Source organism: Corvus moneduloides, chromosome 1, assembly GCF_009650955.1.
Source record: "Corvus moneduloides isolate bCorMon1 chromosome 1, bCorMon1.pri, whole genome shotgun sequence".
NCBI lineage: Eukaryota > Metazoa > Chordata > Aves > Passeriformes > Corvidae > Corvus > Corvus moneduloides.
The window spans coordinates 19,436,517-19,461,314 of NC_045476.1; the positions used below are offsets into that span (position 1 = coordinate 19,436,517).

Below are 24,798 nucleotides of genomic sequence, written 5' to 3' on the forward strand. Positions count from 1 at the left end.
CTTCAGCAGAGGTTCTCCGCATCCTTGTTTCCAGTGGCTTCAGCAGGACCGGGACTCAGTCCCAAATGAGCATTTGATTAGTAATCTGACTCCATATATTTTGACAGGTTAATTACAGGTTTTCTATATCCTGTTTTAAGACAGCAGTAAAAGACTTCAGGGGGGGTGGAGGAGTACTGTACCTTCCACAGCTTCTAATGCTCAGTACTGACACTAAATGTCTATTTCATTTTATACATACATATATATATATAAATATATATATGCATATATATATTTCATGTTAATGCTATAAAAGATACCTATACTCATCTCTTAACTCCTCTGCCATAAAAAAGAAACAACAAAACAGTGAAACCTCAAAAATTCTTACAAAAGCAGAAGTCTCTCCATGCTCAAAGCACATTCTCAAAGCAACAATCCTGTAAATCAGCTTTGCAATATGAGCTGTAGTTTACGGAATTAACTATTTCAGGCCGAGAGTTGGTAAGTGAACTCTGAAATTTAAAGATTCTTTGCAGTTTTGAGTTAAAAGACACTGAAATATTAGAAATTCAAGTGGGCTACAGCCCAATTCTGAGCAGCCTGCCACCAATTTCCTTCCTTACAAAACAAGGGTGTATCGGTTGGAAATAGCTCTTAGTGCATGCAAAGGGGACAGTACGACACATGGAGAAAAACAGCCCCTTAGCCAGCATGCCCTAAACCATTATGGATTTATGAGTCACAATCAACTGTGAAGTCCACACATAGAGAAAAACAGCCTCTCAGCTTGCATGCCCTAAACTATTATGGATTTGAATAATAGCCAACACTGAGGTCCACCAAAGGCATGTTCTTGAAGAGCTGATGCCATGGATGGCCAGAAAGATCCTGTGCTCTACGTATACATGCTCCAGCCTCAGTCTGACTGACACTGGAGCTCACCAATTTTTCCTTCCCACATGCATCTGCTTTTTCTTTAAAATGTAAAAAGACTCAGTTTCACTCTGTGAGTTCCATCTCATTTTTCTGAAACACATGAAGCTCCAGCGAGCACCACTGTCCAGTTTCAGCTCTGTATTGTCTAGTTTGAAAATGTTTGACCTTCTCCTCCTGAAAAGCCTGCAGACAATTCATAACAAGAGCACTTCACATTAACTATCCAATGGGACTATTAACTAAACCTCTGTCTGGATAGGGTTTGATAGTTTGGGGGTTTTTTTCAGTGCAGTTAAGAAACCATGGAGAGCTTGATCTGTTTTTTCACTCCAAAGCTACATGTTCAGCTCTGATTCACTGAATATCTGCATTTGGCTCTCACAGAAATGTACACAACATCTGAAAATAAAGGCTGCAAGGAAGACCCCGCCTGTTCCTTTGAGATAAATGCAACCACTGCCTTTGTGGTTGCCTCCCTCTAGTCTAAACCAGCCTTGAAAAAGCCGGATCTTTTTCTCTCTTTATGTCTGCAGAAAGTCCAATACAGTGTTATGCATCATGTAAAGCAGGACAACGTGAGTCTTAGCTCAAAGTCCATCAATCCTACTTCAACTCAGCTAAGCAGGGGCTTTGTTTTTACCATCTCAAGTTGTCTGAGGTCCAGCTTCCGGCTCACAGAGTCTGTGGCTGTTCTGAGCTCTCGGAAAAACATGTCATTTAGTAAGCACACATCACCTCAAGTCTGAAACCATTGCAGGGATGCCAACAGACATTATTAAGTGAGGTCCTTGATTTTGGAGGGAGCTGAGGCTACTCTCCCTTCCTCCGTGTTGTGGGAGTCCCCTGTGCATAGCTCTTTTTTTTGCAGTCTTGGACAAGGAAATGGGATTCAGATCTGCAGGCAAAGAAAGGCACTAACTATATTTTTATTATTTCAGTGTCAGATTTTATAAATAATCATAACTTTCTGTAGAGATAAGGAACAAAATACAAAAGGTACATTAATGTGTTCAATCTTCTCTATCTATTCACTGTCGGGTTTTTTCCCTCTTCAAACTGTAATTATTAAATGAACTGAAGATTTTTCCTCCTCACCGTTCTTTTATTTCAGTAAAAAACTGATTTAATTTGAATTGTTCACCACTACTTTCTTTAGGCTCTTGGGGGTTTTGTGTGCTTTTCGTTTGGTTGGTTTTTTTAATCCTTTTGCTCTTAGCACTAAAGTGGCATTTCAGATTATGCAGTGGAGGCCTTATGACAAATGATATTTCCTTGGGCTTTTTCTGTGTATAGAGGAAAGATGATGTAATTCCACACTTAGTAACATTTCTTCCAGCATTTCAGTAACCAGTCAGGCATATGGCTGGCCGCTTTTTAAAACTTATATATTTTCAAACAAAATTATCTTGCTCCTCCCCTTCCCATTTACTACTCCTTTGTTGCAAGATGAACTAAATATTATCCTAAGAAAATATAAAATATGTCATAAAATGGTGTTTTATTACACACAAATTATTTTTTCTCATGAAAGCTAAGAGTTTTATAAATATGTGCATTAATAGTACCAATGCACAACAAAAAGAAAATATTGTGCATATAACTGCATTTCTTTTTAATTTTTCAGGCACCATTTTAATAATAAAAACTGAAAATCAGGACACCTACACTACGAGTATTATTCAAGGTTTTCATTGCCAAAATGGGCATATTGAAATAACATTGCAAGTAAAGCTGTCTACGCCTGATCTTAGCATTCAAGAAAAGAAAAACAGGGCAGAATAAGTTCCTATTATTAGGAATGGCTTGTCTTATAGTGCCCAATCTGAGCAGACAACATTCTGATCTGAACTGGGAGGCTGTACAGCATCACTTTATGATGATGTCCTGTGACAGAAGTACGCACATATTAGTGGTTGATGCCAGTGAGGGAATGGCGAGCCCTAGTAAATTGCAGTGATCTCACATTGGACACAGCAGGGAGACTGGATTCATAAATAATGACCTTGACCTTACCCCCAAGGGCTTACACTCCTTTAGCTATTTTTCCTTCTTTATTTGTGCCTTCAGTGTACATTTCACTACCAAAACATCCTCATTGTGACCTCCTGTAGATTAAGAACATGTAACTCCATCATTCCGCAAGGTAGTGTGTGGACCAAAACCTGCTCACACTGTCAACCCTGCAGATCTAAACAGGCAAAAATGCTTTGAATTATTTCCCAACGCTTTTTTAATCTCCTAGAGAAACAGATGTGAATCAGCAGTGGTTTTACACTGCATTCCCCTCAAGCCCACTGGCAGGTATGTTTTGCCATTCCTGTTCCATGTTGTGCGATGCAAAAAGTGGCCTCTCCTTCCTCATCTCTTTGCCCGAAGGTGTGAAGTCAGTCTCTCATAAATCACTCGATTCCACCTTTTTTTAGTAGACCTGAAGGCAACAGGTCCTAATGGTTTTCCACTAGCACCTCAAGCTTCACTTTGAGAAGAAGCTACTACTCTTGTCAGGATGCAGACTGGGAAGTAGCTACTTCCTTCACAACAGTGGTGGAGTTAGAACTCAATTCCTGTGTAAGTGCTGATACACTTGGCACTCATTTCTTTGCTTCTTTCAGGTTGTATTGGTGTAATGATACATATCCAGACAGAATATTTCAGAGAGATTAGCTGAAATGCATACAAAATGAGAAGAAAAACGTCAATCATGCAATTCCTTCATACTTCATAATGACAAAAGACAACAGGGAAAGAACAGTATTAAACCAAGGCAATTCTGGTAGTCCAAATGGCAAACATCACAACACACATGTGGTATATAACCACATGAAACCACATGCAGTGGCATCCCCACTAAGACTGTAAAAGCAGATCAAAGAGCTTCTCCCAGGTTTAGTTACTCATCATGAATAGAAAGCATAAAGATATTTTATAGAAAATGTTACTAACAGGCAATAAGGGGACAAGTGGTTGGTTTGATGACTTTACAAGAGACGTTTCAGAACCTTTTTGAAACAATGTCAATATTCAAAATTCCTTATCGATTATAAACTGACCCCAAAAGTAAACTTTTAAATGAATAGGGCACAGAGACAATACAGTTTTCCTGTGTGAGCTGTTGCAAGAAAAGCATGCTTGAGAACTTCTGCTCATTGATAAGGGCTCAAATTAAATCCAGAACTAAAAATCAGGTTCTGACCAATAAGATGGAAATAAAGAAATAGAAAACATAGAAATAGAAAAGATTAGAATTTCCAGCAGCATTTTATGTTGAAAGGTGTTACATTATGTTATGAGGAAGCATGACTTGCTTTTCATAAATCCATGCTGCCTACTCCCAGTCACCTTCTTGTCTATGTTTAGAAATGATTTCCAGGATTACTGGCTCCATCATCTTCTGTGATGGAGATCAGATGTGGGTCTGACCAGACTGTAGTTCTCTGACTCTTCCTTCTTGCCTTTCTTGAAGATTGGAGTGAAAATAATTTTCTTCATTGCTTAAGAAACCTCCTCCAATCTCCAAGATGTTTCAAAGATTATTGGCAGTGATCTTGCAATGACATCAGCCAGTTCCCTCAGCACCCTTGGGTGCATCCCAACAGACCCCACGGACTTGTGTACATCCAGTTCTTTTAAATGCTCTCTAACCTGATTCCCCTTTACTGAAGGTACATTTGCCTTGCTCCAGACTTCCCCACTGGTTTCAGGGATTACAAGTTAAGACTGTGGCAAAGAAGAGATTCAGTGCCTCCACCTTTTCCATGTCCTTTTTCACCCCATTCTCCATCTTTCTGTATTATTTTGATGTAAATAGTGTGTTTTACAATTGAAAACATGTGTTTCCCAAACCCTCAGGAAAACACACAGTGCAGATGCAAATTTTCAACTGAAATAGGCATATCCAAAAGATAACCAAAAGGCCCAGAAAGATCAAAAGCTTAGTATTCAAGAAGACCATATATATATAAACTCCCTGGGAGATGAAAAATCTATGGTATTTACTACAAAACCAAGAGACATGGAGTAGAAGGGGATAACAAACATAATCTGTACTATCAAATACAGGGTGATATAAATGAATGTCAAAGAAATGAAAGTCCAGTGGCTTTCACTCACCATGAGGATTAAAGACAAAGAAAAGACATTTTTAAGCATACAAGGAAAAAAATTAAAATCCTAAATCTGACACAATGTAAATCATTACGAGGTACATACTGATAATAAAATGACAAACAGTGCTCTAAAAGAAGGCAGAATGTTCACTACATTTGTGAGATATGTAATCTTTTTTTAAACAAAAGGGTTTAATACAACTTCTTGCTTTAAGAAATCCAAGATCTTTCATTTTAAAGACTGGGCCTCCAGTAAAACAGGTGATCACAGACTCCCCTCCACATGCTCCTGACAGTTCAGCGCATCACACCACCAGTGATTCTAATCAAATCTCATGCTTCGGGGCTTCATATGGTTTCCTGAAAGGGATGCACAGGAACATTTGTTGTCCTGTTGCACAATTGGCCAGATGTACTTGGATAGGAGAACTAGTCTTCTCTAGAGCCTCAGGGACTTGTACAGCTACACACAATCTGGTGCAGTATGATGGTGAGGAAATTCCTCCTTCTCAGAGGCTGCCTTCCTTATACCTTAGATTTCAAACTTACTGCCACTTTGACACCTAAAAATGATTTTTTTGCCCCTATATGACTGGCAAAACTCTGGAGACTTTTCATTGTTCCGTGACATGGTTTTTCTGTTGTGATAATCTGGGTTACTGGCAACACCTATGCTGATAGAGCAGAATATTTAAAATACCTCAGGACTGGAATACTCCAGTACAAATAAGTCACCGGGTTCAATGTTCACATAAAAAATGAATGGGGGTTTACTATACACAGATGAGACCAGAGGATTTCTTAATAACTTCAAGAGATGACTATTTTGTGACCCATCACAAAACAAAGTGGAAGTCTTTGCTGGCCAAAAAGGACTATTTTCTCACTTCATGTATCTCTGGCATCCAACACTAGCTTTCAGCGTCAAGCTTCTTTAATGCTTAAGCCACCAGTGACATCCTTATGTGAATTAATAGAAGAAAATATTTGAAAGACCAAGTGAACAGCTTATCCTGGATATAGCATTTGGCCACATGATTTCTGTTTTTTGTTACTGGACAGCACAAAGGTTTTCATTCAAACGTGCCCCCCCCAAAAAAAATTTTTTTTTCAGGACTAAGCCTTCAACAAAGAATTAAACATTCAACAATGAAAAAGCTCCACAGCTCAAGTCAATGCAATCCATCTTATCCCTGCTCACCCTGGGCTGAAAAATTTGGAATTATTACTTTGATTGGGTTCAAAGCAGTTTGACAAGTTGCTCATGAAGAAAGCTTTCTTCAAAGTCTTTTACTTTTATTGGCTTCTGCCACAGTCTCCCGGTAGATGCATTTTAGCAGCAACAGGTGAATGTCGTGCTATATGGTATACAGAAATGACAACACAATAACAGCCTGGTTTTGATCTGAACCAGTGAAGCAGACAGCTTTATTATGGATGCATGCTAGAATGACTAAGACAAATACAAGTCTTGCTATGACTCATTGCTTAAAGTAAGCTAAGGGCAGAAAGAAAATTATTTTATTTTTGAATACTTTCAAATTAAATTATTTTAATTAATTGTTTCATTTTTGCAGAATGATTCAGACAGCATTTATAGCCAATGCAGGGCAAGTACAGAAGGACAAAATAGGATATTCTGACTACTCTGGAATAAGTAATAGACGGAAGTTTGGAACACTACTCAAGGTCATGCTGAGCTCCTCTTCAATGTCAGCAGGACATGCAAAGCTGGGAATGATGATACATATTAAAAAGGACAGAGACTGAAATGGTCCAACACTCAAACTTGGATCACTCACAACTCAACCTATTCTCTGAGCACAAGGTGGCTCTAGACTCCCTCCATTGCAGCCCGATCTGTGCCATGTGCAATCTCAGCACAGTCCTTGGGAGCCTTCTTGGCCTCTTCAATGCCACATGCCCCAGACACTTGCCAGGTTGATCTGTGATCAGCCAACAAACTGCATCTATCAAGGCTATTTATGGTCATTTAGGTCATGTTAGGAATGGCCAAAGCACTGTGTCACAGCGAGATGACAGGAGAGCCGGTGAAGTGTCAGAGTGAAAGGATGACACTCAGTGCCGCGGTTCCGTCCCCAGCCTCTGACCAGAGATTTCAGATGCTTTCTTCCCCACAGGACCAGCAGGAAGCTCCCTCATGCACCAGAAAACCAGGAATTATCAAGATGCAGTTGTACCATGGACTCATTATTCCATGGAGATTGTCCCCATTGTTTTGGACATGCTGTACAGTGTAACTGATTTTACTTCTCTTGCTTTGTCATTACAGCAGCTTCTGGCTCAGCTACACTTCAAAAATTCAACCTATTTAGCACATTCACAGAATTTTAAACATTTTGTCCTATACTTCTGTATCAGAAAAGGCATAAATATCATGGAACAAAACTTAACAAAAACACCTGTGCATTATAACGCATGTTGATCAATTGTTATTGATCACTAGTAGTGGTAAAGCACTACTAACAGTCTGTAATTTGTAAGGAAGAAGTAGTACACCACTACTGAGACACAATACAGAATGTTGGCAGAATTACTGTTTTTTAGGGGAAAAACCCCCCCAGTAAATTAATTTTAATAACTCAATTGAATTATGAAATTAATAGTTTCATTTATTATTGCCCAAATGAAATTATGTATATATTTTAAAGTAAACATAGAATGAATATAAAAGTACACTACCAAAACAGTCTTGCCATTGTTTCACCAAATTGCAATTTTGAATAATAATAATAAGACCATCTTGAAACACCAGTATTAAGATTTATTTTCTTCTTAACTTGGAAAGACTTGAAATAGCTTTAAAGGAAAATAATAACCCAATTACATTCCAAACACAAAAGCTGACCTCTGTTTACCTGCAGTTTCCAAACTGCAATAGTTCAAGTATTAAACAAAGCCATACCAGTATGTCTAAATAGAGCAATACATATTCCCTTTCCCAATTCAGTTTTTTGCCATTGAGTTGTACTCAGGTTAAATCTCTAGTTGTCCCTGGCTACTGTCCATGATAAAACTGTACTAGCTATATGCAAAGTGGGATATCTGAAACTGCATTTGGAATGCCAAGACAATATTCACATAAAACTTCTACACCCAACACTGACACAAAAGCAGAAAAATGCAAACTAAGCATGTTTAAAGTAAAAAAATCACCCTACCTTCACTATATATTCTATTAATATTACAATACGTTTTAATTATGCAACCTATTTATCCACAGTGCTAAAGGAACACTTGAAGACATTATTCTATTAACTGCAGCAACACAGCTTGTATTTTTCCACCATCTGCCAGAAGCAGTGAGGCTGCATTACCTTTTTTCCATGTTTTCCACTGGAACCTGCTTTACATATTAAAAAACAAAGATCTTTCCTATGTATTGCTTATCCAGAGCATCTAATGATGGAGAGTTTTAGGTACTATTAGCAAAGTGCCTAAGAAGAAACTGAAAATGGACAGTGCCAACCCTTTTCAATATCCCCTTCCCCACAGTTACATAGGGCAAACTATGGGGAATCATGGGATCTCTTGTAGCTAGAAGTAGGCTTGAATTCTAAAGATTTAATGAATGCCCACATTTTATTTTCCTTATGGGTACTTGAATATTTCTAATATCCATCTAGATGTCTCACTTTTTTTCCCAATGACCTTTCCTGGTAATAACAGCAAAAGTCTAACTACATGTGGTATGAAAGTATGTTTGATGCATAGACAGGCATGGCCTTCAGAAATAAACAGAGCTGCTGGAAAAATACGCATTTCCTAAGTTGAGGAGTATAATTTATAATTTTTCTGGACATTTCCAAGGCAACAGCTGCTTGTCCTGAGATATTTCCAGTCTGGGAGAGCAGGTTTCAGTAGTCCTGAAGAAGTATGAGCTACCTGTGCTCTTGGTCAAGACTATCAGCCTAAAGGTCAACCCTCCAAAACATAGCTAAAGAGAAATTTTCCATCAGCATTACAGTCTCCCCTTTTTAGCTACAAGAATCACTTGCCATGTGACCATAGGTGTTTCAAAACTTTTAGAGGAAAAATGGTTCTTTCCTCGATGGCTTCTGAGACATGAGCAACATGTCAAGTTTGCTGATAGGGAGTTGTGTCCTCTAGGATCCTCTTTGTTCGAAAACACGTAAGCATGAAAAGCTCTGGCTTTCTAGCTCCCAGAAGCACTGAAATGGCAGGGGGTTTCAGAAATAATTTAAAACCTTTCAAAATGACATGTCATTTGGACTTTTTCACATCAAAGTTAAAATAATAATAATAAATCTAAGTTCCTTTTCTCCCATTTTGAAATAGCACATTATAGAACTGTGCCTTAGATTGACATTAATACATGAAAGGCCCTGTGCAGCATCTGATTTCAAGAAAAGAAACTGAATTGAGAGGGACTGTTCAAAGAAGCAAGTATTTGTCAGCAGAAGCATATGTTATACCCTCAGCATCCCATGAAATTGGTTACACATTATGAGATGCAGATGAGTATATGAATTTTTACTACAGGTGAAGTGTGCTATGTGTTCAAGTGACTTCAGGCCAGCTTTTTAACTGATGAAAAAAGATCACATACTGACAGATATTTAGGCAGCAAAGGTTGCAGATAAATATGTCACATGACTTTCAAAACCTCTCTGGCATCAAATTAATTTCTTTAAATTTCATTAAATTAATTTTCTGCACTTTTAGAGGCTAAAATTTCATTTGAAATCTGTCTTTTAACATCAATCTGCTGGGTGCTGAGTTCTGAAACAGATGTAAAAACTTTCTTCCCAGAACACTAATAAGAAACTGTGAATATAATTGGGAATATTTATCAAAAAGGAATTTAATTCACACCTTGCTTGCCTCCAGTTCTTTTTATACAACAGATTACATAGCAGTCACTCTTTAAAGTGCTGCAGGGAATTTAATGTAAATGTATATTTTGCTATCAAATCTCTATCTTACACTGAAGACATAGCAGCTACACTTGAATATAACGTAACTATATGATGTGGTAGAGGATACTCCTTGCTTGGAGCCTAATTGCTGCAATTCTCAGGCATATGTCCTACCCTAAAGGTTTTCTATCAGAACAGCTTAACAGCTAATTCCCACAAATGTTCAGGTAGTGAAACTGCCTTCAGTCAGCCTTCTCTTACAGAGAAAGTATGGACTACTAGTGTACTTAGAAGTTTAATGACTTTAGAGACTGAATCTGTGATCAGTGGACACTGTCAGTACATCCCCTTGACTGCTACTCATTATCTGTAGAAAATAAAAATTAATTTGTTTATCTCTGTTGATCTAAACTATCATACTGGATGGATGTGAGGCAAGAGGATGCATCCCTGGTAACAGTATTTCAAAATTTTTGTGGCTTGGACAGTTTAAACTAATCTGGCAGCTCCTTGATAAGCAATTGAGCTCCAGAAGCATTACTGTGGGATGTTACAGAATCACAGAATGGCCTAGGTTGGAAGGGACCTTAAAGATCATGTAGTTCAAACTCATCTGCTATGGGCAGGCACACTGTTCACTAGACCAGCTTTCTCAGAGGCCCATCCAACCTGGCCTTGAACACTTCCAGGGATGGGGCATCCACAACTTCTCTGGGCAAACTGCTCCAGTGCCTCACCAGCTTCACTGTAAAGACTTTTTTTTCTAATATTGAATCTAAACTTATTCTTTTTCAGTTTGAAGCCATTTCTCCTTGTCCTGTCCCTATATGCTCTTGTAAATAGTCTTTCTCCAACCTTCTTTTAGGCTTCCTTTTGGTATTGGACTTGATTTCATCATTAATCTATACTGGGATTGGGTGTTTCTTAGATATGAGAGTTTGACTGGGGTGATTAAGAATATTACAGCAGAATTTTAAGGGAAAGCAAAAACGTCACTCTTCAAAGCAGTCTGAGTGAAGCATGGCTGTGGGGCTGTGGTATTCTTTCAAAGTCTATCTCTTTAACTGTCAGTACCTCTAGAATGGCAAACAGTTCAGGGAGTTAGCCTGGATTTTGGAAGAGCTTTTCCCTACATTTTCTGTGCCACCTCAAGCAATTCAGTCTCTCAAAGTTTCAGATCCCCAGCTGTTAACTGGGAATTAAAGCAATTTACTTCTCCATAAGGGTGTTGTGAAGGTTGTCCATTACAGACTGTGCAATGTTCAGAAACTATGGTCCCAGCATACATAAATACCTATGATACAATGACTACAAAGCAATGTGTATAAACTGTGTTACAAAATGCAGCTTCTGAAAAGTTGGTACCACTGTGCAAGGAAGGACTCACCATGGCAGAACACTGAACACTGAGTTCAAAGTGTACTAAAGCAATGAAGGAAAAAAACCCTTTTTCAAAACTGATTCAATTCACTGAAAGTTGACTGTTTTTTCACTTATGACTCTTAAAAAGTTCCTAAATGTATTATTAAAAAAGGACAAAAAAAGCACAAGTACAAATTAAATAATTGCACAATGCACACAGACTGAGAATAGGTCTTTTTCTAGTTTTGTGTTCCATAAGGCACTTCACAAGCCCATCTTTCAGACACAGCGTTTATGTTTAGAAGAAAACAACCATAAATAGTATCAGGGGAGGACAGCAAAGGCTTCTTCAGGAACATCTCATCAGCATCCAGCATGCAGGAGAAGGTGTAGATAAAATTATCTTGGGAAGGGCTCACTTCCCTGGTTATGTGTGTTCGGTGGTTGAAGGAGTCCTTGGAGGCCTCTATTCCCCTCTCCACACAGAAGAGCTGTGTGCATACTACAAAGGGTGATGTGAATATTTGGGTTGGGATTTTTTGTGTTTGTTTGGCCCCATGTAATAATTGGTTCAGTCTAAACCAAAAATTTTGCTTCCTCTGAGTATTTACTGGGTGAAAAGGACACTGTGCCTCTGTGTCTATCTTACTCCCTAGCCTGTCAATTTTAGAGGCCTGTATAATAAAAGATGGCTGAGTTTAAGTCCCTGATACAATAAATGTTTATGTACAACAGTCTGTAGCAATACCAACATGAGAGATTTTCATCAACTCACATTCCTGGCTAAAAAATGATCTTGGAATCTGATTAATGTGGGATTAAATCCCCTTAAGTAGAAGACATAAATCTCACAAATCCCAGCTGAATTCTTTAAGCAGCAGCCTGAATGGTGAATGGTACATCTTCCATGATGATTTTAGGAAGCCTATAAATTGATTCAATTTAAAACTACTCATTATTGGCTTCAGATTTTCTTCTTGGGGAGGAGGGGGGGAAGCCATCTCTGCAATCTACTCCTAAGTTAAAGTGCCATTTATATATTCCTTTGAGAGGAGGACTGCAGTTGTTACAGTCCCACAGTTTTGAGCCCACAAAAATGTGTGTATACATATTTCTTGTGCATGGTCTAATCTGTATTTTGGCATCACAATTCTCCCACAAGAATTTAAGACTATTTTTCAATTACAGCCTTATCAGTAGATTGCAGTTACTGGGGAATAAAGAATTTAGGCCCTCATCCCTACAGCTTGAATGTTTCGACAACTGCATAAGTGAATTAATTTTCAGAAGTATTGATCCTCTAATTGCCTCCAGCACCTTAAAAAATTAGTATCCACAACACATTAAAATACTGTTTTTTGCCCCACATTAAACTTCCAGACTATCAGAAAATACTAGAAAGTGTATGGCAAATGATTTAGGAAGTATGAAAATTTTTCAATGGAAGATTTTGTCTGAGGAATATAAAAGAAATACGTGAAATTTTAGAAGAATTACTAACCCTAACAGTTGTGGGGATTTTGCGTGTGAAGTCATGAGAGTTCCATAAATACAATCTACTGGCAGGAAGATACTATACTAAAGAGAGTTAAAATCCCATGGTTAGTTTAAACAATTGTTATGTATCAATTGAATCAATATAATTAACAAAATAGGAGGTTAAAGGAAAAATAAAGATTTTCCATCTGCTGAATTAAAAATATTAACAGTTGTCTGCTGTGCTGTGAAATAGTGACCAATAAATTTAATTTTAACATAAGAAGACAGTGTTCTACCTGAAGATAATGGTTCATAACAACAAGCATTGCAAATTTTTATACCCCTCATAAAACAACAATAACTTTTAAGGCAAATCACTGTGGTATGGCTGATAAATAACAGGTTGCATCCACTTACCCGTGTCTCTCCTCTTCCCTTTTGGTGGTGACACCAAAGATGAGAGCATTCAAGAGTCACTTTAGCCCTAACAGACTTCAACTGACCTTTTCAATGCCGATTCTTAGATTTAGATTTGCCAAAATCTGTTAGTCTTCCCAGACTTTAGAAAGTGGGGATTACCTATACAATATTTCTCCCTCTACTGTCTTCAAGTATCTCTTGCTTTGTTTTAAATCAAATTAATGAAGTATATGTGTCTGAGGTGGAGCTTTCCCATTCTTTACAATATCTAGCTTACTAGATAATGCTCTCATATAAAACATGAAGTGTTTTCCTATCAGGTCCTAATTTCACTGAATCATTGCACAGTTCCTGGAGGAACTAAACACCAACCTTATTTTGAATCCTATTTACTCACTTCGCCATTTCACTTACTCTGTGCCTCAAAGCATTTGGCACTTACCACAACCATCCTATAATTTCTGGTTTTTAGCCATGCTATTGAAACAGCACTACCAAAATTACTAAAATTTCTATCAAGTTAAAAAAAGTAACTTTGGTAATCCAAGTGATTTTTAATGAAGAACCCAAAAACTTAAAAAAAAATTAACACAGTTAATATTTTCTGGTTTGTTTGCTCTATTTTATTTTCCATACTTCATCTGTAAAACAGGGTATATATTAGTAAACATAACATACCAAAATCCACAAGCTTGACTCCTCCTTCAGTGGTCAAAAGGATATTATTTCCCTTAATATCACGGTGGATAGTTTTGTTTTCATGCAAGTGCTGAAGTCCCTGGAAGGCAAGATGCAAACATGAACTTTTAACAACAGCTCTGTCCTCTGTATTACATTTGCAGAAACAACAAGGTAGAAGAAAGGTATGAAAAATATTTAAAAGATTTTTTTAAATCCAAAACCACAGGGATGTCATTCTTACTGCAAAACCACTTGCCACATGACAAGGAAAAGCTATTTTTTAATTGCCACACTTTATGTCAAATAGAAATTTTAAGATGAAAGCAGAAAAATATCACTGTAAACCTATATATAATACCTTTAGAGCATAAACTCAAAGAAAACTACTAAGACCTAAATTCCACCGGAGAAAATTAAATTTCAGTTATAAGGAAATGATAAATACATTTGATCCTAATGAGCAAAACCAAATTCTTGTAGCAGGGTTTGAATATGCTAGATATGTGGATCGTTTTACTATAAAAATAGTTTGGATACAGACATTGAAAGCTGAACAGTATTTTGATGATATTTCTGCTATCTTAAAAGAAAAGCAGTTTTGATGCTGAACTGTATTTACTAAGAAAATTGATCAATGGTCAGGAATCAATTTTCATTCTCTTAATAGTGAAACAAACAGATTAAATGCTATTTACCTTGCTTGCTTAAAAAGAACTATCCTAATCAAACATTGCCTTGATTTCATTAAACACTGCTATAATACAAGATAGTGAGCTGTGTTAGTGGGGACATGATCTTCATTAATTTTAGAAAAGTATGAGTCGAATATTGACTATCCTTTCATTGAAAGCTTATCTTACTTACCATCAGAGCTTCTCGTAAAATGTAGGCAATTATAAGTTCATTCATCCTTTCGCCTCTCTTCAGAAATCCTTTCACAAGATCAGTCACAGATCCACCATTGCACAGCTACAAAACACAAGAGGAATATAAAAAGGAATTAGGGAGTGTTGGAGTAGCCACCTGGTTTTCACTTTCAGTATTTTTTTGTATCTGTAGCCAAATGAGATTCTACTAAACTGACAAACCACAAATTTGTCCTTAAGTCTACCATTTATACAAACAACTTACACAGCAATTTTTGCCAGTTATTTTTCACTACTTTCTGCATTTAATTCTTCTTGCCCAAACACAAGTACAGTAGTCTATCTCTTTGTTTTCCTGCATCCATGATTGCTTTTCACTGAAACAGAAGTTGATTACAGTGCAATAAATTAGCTGTGAAAGCATATTTTGCTGGGCATACTAATTGCTTCTTATATTCATCATGTGCAACTCACCACATGCACATTATTACAACACCAATTCTCAGGTACAAAAGATATGTACAGTATAAAATGGATTTAAGGCTTCAGAAGACAGGCAGCAGAGAAATTTCCCTAACATGAAATCTTCCAACAGTAAAGCTGCCCTTTTTGCCAAGCAGCACTTAATTCCTAGCATAGGAAGGTGTGATACACAAGGCATGGGTATTGTGGAATATGATGAAAGCACTGTGGAAAGAAAGGTCTTCCACTGAAACAAGGTGTGCCATGGGTGTAAGACTAATTATAGCCCTTGTTGCATCAACCCTGTCAGCTCCTTGTTCCAGGTGCAGAGCCACTATCCGGTCTGGACAATCTTCCCTCACTCTCCAGAGGAGAGAGTCCAGCCAGACTCCTGCAAACCCCTGTCCTGTCCCATACACGTGGGAAGAAGAGACCTGGCACTGCTCTCTAAAAACAATAGTGAGCACACATTACCAGCAGGTTAGTTTAGACTGCAGTACTTCATATGTTCATTTTTATCACTTACAATTTTTCTGCAGGAAGAAGTAACAATGTAATGTTAGGGAGTACCTACTACTGTAGGAGTTACACGTCTGCAAAGATGAAATTAGCACTTAAGCCCTTAAACTATCCATAATGCACCTGACAATACTCATTGATTGAAGAGCCATTGTCTCTACAAAGGGGTAGCTGCTTCCAATAGAACAGTAAAATAAACTTCAATTCTTATACAGTATCATCATCCAGTAGCTTTTCACATGAAATTAAATACCCATGTAAGGTATTTTAACAATGCAGCACAAAACAGTAATTCCTTTTCACTACTTCTGAAGTATATTCAAATCAAGGGCATAATTTACCAGTAAAACCTTTCAACTGCAGAATTCTAGACGTCAGATTCTTTTGTGTATGTATATTTTTCATCTGTTCTTCTATATCCCTACATTTTTTTCTGTGCTGCAATTAAAAAAAGACTTGCACCTTACCATATAAAGCATTTTCTATCCCTTTTTACACAAACAGAACAATAATTCTCTCATTATCTTTGAAACCCCTAGGCTGCACTGAACTTGCACCACAAGAATGCCTCCAGAAATGCCATTCAATACATAACTCTTGTTGCAAGATGTGTCCCCCATCAGGTCAGCAAGGGCTCTGGTCTGACAGAGGCTGAGCTCTATGGCAACAGTCTTGGAACTCACTTAACCTCACCCTTACCTAAGTGGGACAATATGCATGCTTAGAGAGGGAAGAACTCATATGCTTAAATGATGGGATTAAATGCTTTGCTGGATAAGGATCAGATTCCCAAGCAGGATTTCATTTACTGTCATTAGCCATGCTGGTCTGTCTTCTACACCGACATTTTCAAGTTAGTTATTTTTTTACAATGACATTATCTTTTCAGGGTTTCCATCATTTTAACTTTGGCACATCACTGACATATTTAATCAAACCAAATGGATTATGACAATAATCCTGGTTAATTTAATGCACTTGAATTCAGGGCACTGAAACTGTCTGAGAAGTAACAAACCAACTGTGAAATACATTACACATACAATATTCTTCAAACTATTTTTCTTCATTATCTCATAATATGAGATATAATATTTTGCTTCTTACAGATGGATCTGTTTTCTTTACAGAGCTGTATACCTGTTCAACATAAAGAAAATGAATATATTCTTTTTGTAGGCAGAAGAAGGGAGAAACTACACCTCAGAAATCACCCTCTAATGTTTAGGCAGTGAAGCCAATAATGAATTTATTTGCCTGGGTCAGCAATGTTAATTTTTACTTCCTTTAATATGCTGGTCTAACTAATTTTTCTACTACTCTCATAAGATATAAATCCTTGTTATGAGATAAATACCTGCATTATAAGATAACACCTACTTAAAATATCAGGTAATGTAAGATATTAAAACTGTGATTATTTTAGACCAAACAAAACCTTAACATGGGTATGCAAAAGCTCAGCTAAACAAGTCTTGAAATAAAGAATCCGGAAGTCAGCCATACCAGCACGGAAACTCTCTGCCAACTCCCAAGGCAGGGTGGCTGCTTAAACAGAGTTCAGCTGAGGATGATATAGACACAGGTTCTTGCACACACACACAGGGCAACTTTTCTTTTGCTGCTTCTGTGTCAAAGAGCTGTACTTTTACTTACATCAGACAATTAATATTTTTCTGAGACCACCAGCATAGGAGGGAGAGGGGGAAAAAAGGCTGGGTATTAGAATACAAGCAGCTATAAGGAGGAAAAGGGATTATTGGAATACAACTACAATTAGAAAAGGAGATTATGGCAGACACTGTATGTGTGTGCTCTACACTGTGTGGGTGGGAGGGGGGAACGATGACGACAACGATGACACAGGTTAGTATTAGCCTGTTCTATTTTTACTGTCATGGGTAAAATGCTGTCTCTGCTCTAATTTCCTATCTCAACTGTGCATTTTTTGCAGGTGAAGCTGCCACATGTCCCTAAAACTATGCACATAACTAAAGTCGAAATGGTGATTCTTTCTCTTGACTCAGGGTAGCAAGTTGCATGTGTACTCAATCCAAAGGTATCATAAACACTTCAAAAAGTCCCTGTCCTAAAAAGTCAGGCTCTTCTCTTCCCTTTCAAAACAAGAAGCTACAGAAAGTTATGATACTCCTGCCCAATACAGTGATGGACCATGCTTGCTTGAGAATTTGAGCAGATGGTAAATAAATTATCCTTGGGGATGTTTATCAGGATCTAGTCCATAGAAACTTATAGGAGTAAAAAACCCTAAATCATTTAAAAAAAAAAAATCACATAACCTTGAGTCATACAGTCCTTTAATGAGAGACTATGGGATAAACAATATTTAGCAGTTAGTTATTATGCTAGACAGGAAGTTTCCTGGGGTGTTGTTAAATATTGCAGCTTATAATTATGATATCTGCTGCTTCTCAGTAGCATGCTGTCCACAGTAGAAACACTGTGTAGCCTCTTACCAAAGCTGCTCAGTTTGAGTTAAGCCAACTGAAATGCTTGGATGACAAGAAATCATGAAGGCAACAGAGATAATTTTTTAAAAAGATCTTTCTAGTTTCCAGTGAAGCATCTAGAGAAGGGAGGTGCTGGTAGCTATTATTTTGTTGCAAACCTTGTGAACTCACATGACCAAATGGCTGATCAGTCTGTGTCATTTGCTCTACAGCATTTGGTAAAATCTCCTCAGAACACCTTGATGACAGGCACTGTAAGCAGAGAACAACAAATGCACAGAGAACTCGGGCCACAGTCATGCAGCAGAAGCTATGTGTCTGTCTGAGCTCTGCCACAGGGCTGCTCCCTACCCTGAAGGTCAAAGCAACTCACCAAATGAAATGGCCTTTCACCTGTCATGAGACATGGCCTCTTCTGGGAGGAGAGGGTCATACCTCTGTTTCTCTCTCCCATACATTCACACCCATTCTCTCTTACATACACAGAAGCATTTCTTGTGGTTTGTATCAGATGGAAGCCCCCATTTAGCTTTGAATACAGTCAGCTTAAAGGGACAGACTCTTGGAATGTCCAGCCTATGAGACACAGGAAGGGAAGATATTCGTGATCACCCCACAGGGAAGTAATTTAGAAATGTCAGAACTTTGTACATGAACAATTTACATCAAATTAGTATTAGTCACTTTTTCTATTGTTCCCTTGTGATTTAGAGGTATTTTCCTTACTGGCAGTTTTTTCAGTGCCTGCATTGATAGAATGCAAATATTATGTACAAAAACAAGCAACTAAAAGGAAGGTAAGTTGAACCCTTGAGGCTACCTACAACTAGGTGGAGAAGATAGAGACAGAATCTTCCTAGTGTCACACAGCAAAGGATGAGAGGCAACAATCCTCCAGTGCAAGTCAGGAGATCCCTACCGGACATAAACAAAAAATTTTCCCACTCAGTTAAGCACTGGGAGAGATTACACAGTGAGTCTGTGATATATCCATCCTTGGAAATATTCAAATTTGAATTGAAAAGACAAATCTGTAACATTTCAGTTAATAGTCTTTGAGCAAGGGGCTGGACCAAATAACTTCCAAAGGTTCCCTCCATGCTGTACTTTTATATGATTCAGAATATATGAATTTAATGAATTTTGAATTCGGTTCCTGGTCTGGATATTCAGACAGCAGAAAGAGTGGGAAAGAGCAAAAGAAATCTTGCGTACCTAAGCCAATCGAAAGAATGATTTAATAGAAAGCTTGACTCATATAAAAATCTGCCTTAAAGAGCTGTAGCTCTGATGGCCATGCATAGCTGTATCAAAAGAGGTGCTTAGGAACCTTCTGCAGTGGTAGAAAAGGGCTCCTCCCTTATGATTTTCTGGCGCTCAAAAAGGCAAAGACTCATACTGGGATGACATGCAGTTCTCCACCCACCCATCTGCCAGAACCATGTGCTACTGTAATTGAGCTATTAGTATGCTAAGCTATCTGCAGAAAAAAAATATTAAAAAGCATGATCCTAACACATGAAATGTCACTTAAAATTGCCATCACATCACAGTCATGCAGATATTCTTTTTAGGTCTTAGTCACTCTAACCCAGTTATACATTTCTCCTCTTCAGCTCTTCTCGATTCTGATGCCTGTTGAATAAAGATTCAGTATCATCTCCCTTTTGAAGAAAGCTATCACTTGCACTTTTGTGAGGGCCATTACAGCCTTTAATCATCTAAGTGCTCCTGACTTATGCATCTGTACTAAGCTGTCAGGTAATGTTTGCTTGCATCAAGCAGTCGTCAAGGTGCTTTCATCTTACTTCAGCAGCTTGGATGCAAACAGTGGGACAACTACAATTACTTCCTTCCCTGTCTTTACAGACATAAATAACTGGGCAGCACATCACATATGCACAATTTATGTCATGCATGAATTATCTTCATGAAAAAGTCCAACCTTGCTTTAATGTTATCTCACACAAGAGTGCTAAAAAGCATCACAGGCACTAATCTCTATTTTCCCCCTGTTCTTAGAATAGATAAATAATCTGACCTGTTCTCCTAAGCAGCACTGCCAGTCTCTGAGCTGACAGCACCTTTCTTTCAAGACTGATAGCTGTAAGAACAGAAGACTCTTAGTTGTTGCTGTTTTGTCATCATAAAATTACAGAAGCAGAGGAGTAAAAGGGACCTCAAGAAATCACTTAGTCCACCCCATATGCACTGTGTAGAGACCTGGAACTTTCAGATATATGTCTAACTTGCTCCTAAAAATCTCTTGAGGAAGATTCCAGTCTTTCTAAGTAGCCTGTTTCTGTGTTTCTCTAGGCTGATACAGCATTTTTCCTGCTATCCAATCTGAATCCTTTTTGCTTCCAACAAAACTGTATTAGTTTTGCCCTTCCTTTCAGCAGTATATGATAATAAATTATCATTATTTTCTATTTCCATCCCTGCCAGACTACTATCATGATATGTCTCTTTTTTTCCCCTCTTTTTTTAGGCTGTACAAGGTTAGTTGTTGTAACCTTTTGAAATTCTCCACATTTTCTCCACTCAGACTGCCTTCAATTTGCCACTGATGTTTGTCTCACATTTTGCCCCAAAGTGCATACAGAATTCCTTTGGAAGTCTTGTCTTAGCTGAGAAAAGCTGAACAGAACATAATCATCTCCACTTTACAAAGAATCCCTTTCTGCAGAATAACAGCCTGGTCAGGTATGTCCCATTTTTTATTCCTATGGACAGCAGTACTTTGAATGAATGTCTTTTCTGTGATTCAAATACATCCCTCTCCTAGTCACAACTGTGAATCTGATGCTATTCCCCAATCTGACTTTAATTAAACTAGGTATCCACTTCAAATTTTTATGAGGACTTTTTTTTATCACTCAAGTTATTAATGAATAGAAACAGACCAAAAGCAGATGCCTGCTTGAGATTTTCCCAGCCCTGAAGTCCAGTTTTGTGAAAAAGAGGTTATTTGCTTTTTTGTTTTTGTGAAATGTCTGTATTTCCACATTTTCCTCACAAGCATGTCACAGGGGAGCATATAAAATCCTTACAAAAGACATTCATCTATTGCTTTCTCCATGTTACACCAGTTAGCCTGTTAAAAGACTACATTGTAGTAATACAATTTGTTCTGGCCCAGTCCAAGTTGACCACTTATCACGTTACTGGGCTCTGCATGTTCTACAGTGGTTTCTATTAATTTGTTCTGGATCTGTTATGGGTATCAAAGTTAAGCAGATTGGTCTGTATTTTCCTAGGACATTATTCTTCCTCACTGTAAAGACATATACTAAATATTCTTGTATCTCATTTCTCTAGTAACCTTGTCTTTACCACTCTCCACATTAGACCCTCTGAACTTGTCTCTAAATGCTTTAGCTGAGCATTTTTGTTTCTCCTATTTGAAGGCATTCTGAAATATTAGAAGAAGCAGACCCTAATGCATTATCACTAGTCTCTTACTGTGCTTCTATTTTTCTCTGCAACAGCTAATTTGCTATTGTGTTTTCAATGTCTTTAAAGAACTGCCAGCTACCCTGGCACTTTCCTATATTTTTACATTATTTTTCCTAAGTGCAGGTACCTACCAGTTCCCAAAGCCAGCTAAAGCATACTCTCCCTAAGCCCATTATCTTTACCCTGCTGCCATCTTTACCATCCTTTCTTTTCTTAGGTGAGTGAAAGCAACTACTTTGGGGCCTTTTTCACTCAAATTTCCTTCTATCTTCAGCTTTTCAACAGAGATCTGGTCTGTTCAAACATAATTGACCTGATAAAGCCGTTTCCAGAGTCACTGTCTTTGCCTTCTGTCTCCAAGAAAGAACTCCATGGACTGTCCATCTCACAGGGTGACCTGTGACCAGATAACTCCTATTCTCTGCCTACAGTGTGACACGTTTTCATAATTATTACTGTCAAAGAGCACATTCCACTGACAGCACCTAACACATACCACACATACTTGAAGGTTCTTGTGAAAACTTACAGGGAACTAAATCTGTTTTCTGAATGGGCCAGGTGGTTCAGTACACAGCTCCTGTCTGTGTAGCACAGTTTTAATTTCACCTCAAATGGAAGAAAGATATGCACTGTAGCTCCTATTTTTCCTAACGACTGGACAAGACAACCCAAACCCATAACCCAACCCAAAAGAAACCACAGCAATGGTTTCTCTATGCTTTTAGATAAAGTTGATTGCTTTCAATTTAGTGTGAACAAAACTTATCACTGAAACAGGCATCTTTCCTGAGTTATTTTGCTTCAGTGATCAAAAACCATGTGGTATTTACGATTTTGCTCTCTTATATCATCTAGCACCTCCAGGGCTGTGTTAGTCACAGCCTCACGGGTGTTTGTGTGTTGCTTCTGATTTCTTTCCTTTCAGTTTGGCTTTTAACTTCTCATTTTCTTTGCCATGCACATGCACTGACAAGACAGCCAGCCAGAGGAACAGTTTGCCTGTTTCATCTTATGCAATGCTGGCCTTCACAAACTCTTATATTTCTCAGTCAGACCATAGATATCTTCACATCATGGCTAAAATGGAAAAGCCACAATGATGCAATTATTGCCTAAATTTCTTTGTTCAAACTCAGCATAATGGAATGAAGCCAAGCAGGTTTCACATAAACAGGAAAAAAACCCTACTCCCCAAAGGAAGGATTTTTCTGTTCTAAAACATTTGTAATATCATGAAAAAAAGCAAGTAGGTGAGGTGACACTGTTGTGAAAAAGGTTTACATGACAGACCTCAGCTCAATTCTCCTTCTAGCTCATCCTGACACAAACTTACATCCCATAATTCACATTCTTTATAATACGTTTACATCCCCATCAAGGTGCTAATGAAGAAATCAATGTATCACCTGTCCATATCCTCTCAAAAGATTATACAGCTGAAGTGGTACCAAGCTATGATTACAAATGCGCTCTGCAAAGCAACTGGGGTGAAAACATATTTAAAACAGAAATTCTAAAGGAGCTTCAACTATAGCTTCATGGCCTGGCAACACCATAGCACAGCTGGTTTTTTTTAATAATCAAATAAATGTAAGGGTCATTTTGCAAAATCAGAGCTAACCTAACCACAAAACTGAGAGGCACTGGTCAGTAAAGAGCCAGGACTTCCTTAGCAAATACAAGAGGGAGCTTACCAAGACAGAATATTTTGATAGAGCAAACTTAGTGCAATTCATCATTTTATCATACACAAGGACCAGTGGTAAAAACAACATTTAGAGGACAAAACCATTCCCTTGGCTAGGGAGAAAAAAAGAGTGATTAACTTGGCATCCATAATGACAGAAGTATTTCTACTGACTGCTGCAAACCTTAGCTGAGGCTCTAGAAAACACAAAGACTCTCCTAAGCAAAGAGGGCAGCCTGTGGTAACAGCAAGCACTTCACAGGTTTTATTGCCTGCTCAGAACTGCCTTACTTTTGTTCACTCTTCACCAGTTAAGAAACATTTCCTAGCACCTTCCTTTTTTGTAGCATCATTTCTATATGATTCAGGGTTCAGACAGTAGGTCCAAGTACTGCCATGTCCACACTGCTCATAATCCATTTCATTTGTGTATTTCTACATGAAGACAGTAATTTAGTCTAATTCACTGTAATTTAAATTACTGCAATAGAAATCTTCCCTATTGCGTTTGAAAGCACGGCCAGGGAAGCACAGATCCAAACAATGGGGCTTGTCAGAAGACTGCTTTTACAAAAGGAGTGAAGCTGAAACCCACTCATCCTCAAGGCAATTGGTGTCCTCCTGGGAGTATGCAGGACATGAAAGGAGCTGCAGGACTCTGTAACTGTCACAGGACCCTACTAAGGTCTGAAGGACTTTCTTAAAGATGATTCTATAAGAACAAAATGATGCTAAACTCAAAAGTCATTTTTTCTTCTCCTTTTTTTCTTATTTTAATGAACTACTGGAATGATTAACTCCGAGAGACTAGAGCAGACAGAATTGAAATTAAAAGGCTTTGTAAAGCAATCTCTCCCTGTTCCCTGTGTGTGTGCAAGGCAGTTCCCTGCTTCCTGGATTTGATTTTGGCAAAGTCAGCAGCTTTCTGAATTGCAACAAATGCTGACATTATTTCTGGAGTCCAGGGAACTTTTCATCACCACTGACACATGACTATCTTGTTTCTGTACCTCCTGGCTCCTTGTTCCTTGAGTACTCTTCTCCTATAGTTTGCAGCTTTCAGCCCCCTCTGCCCAAAAAAGAATGAGGAGTAGACCCCTGTCCCTACCACTGGAGTGACTTCAGTCACTTCCTTTATAAAGAAGCCCAACACGTAAACTGAGCACAAAACCAGCAAAACTGTATTGCCTATCACACGTGATAGGTGTCAGAGAGCAAACCCTCCAGCAAAGAGCAAAAAGGTCTTAGCACAAGCATTCTTACAATGACTGATGCTATTCCCCGTTACAGATAAAGGAGGTCTGGTTATCTGGGATCTAAAAAAAACCTACACAAAGGTGGGGTTTAGTGTTTTGCTTTATTTTGCTTTTCAATTACCTCACAGTTGGTAAAACTGTGATCAAAAATTAAATGTACAGAAAGCAAAGTGATGTTAAATATTAGAATGTGAGAGGCGTATTA

General features: G+C 38.1%; 1 protein-coding gene across 1 annotated transcript in view; it reads right to left on the bottom strand.

Annotated features, from left to right (window-relative positions):
• Nucleotides 1-24,798, bottom strand: part of MYO3A (myosin IIIA) — a 117,018-nt gene that overhangs the window by 71,048 nt on the left and 21,172 nt on the right. The window contains 2 exon segments of the mRNA XM_032100904.1: nucleotides 13,868-13,967; nucleotides 14,735-14,839. Coding sequence (XP_031956795.1) covers nucleotides 13,868-13,967; nucleotides 14,735-14,839 — 205 coding nt within the window.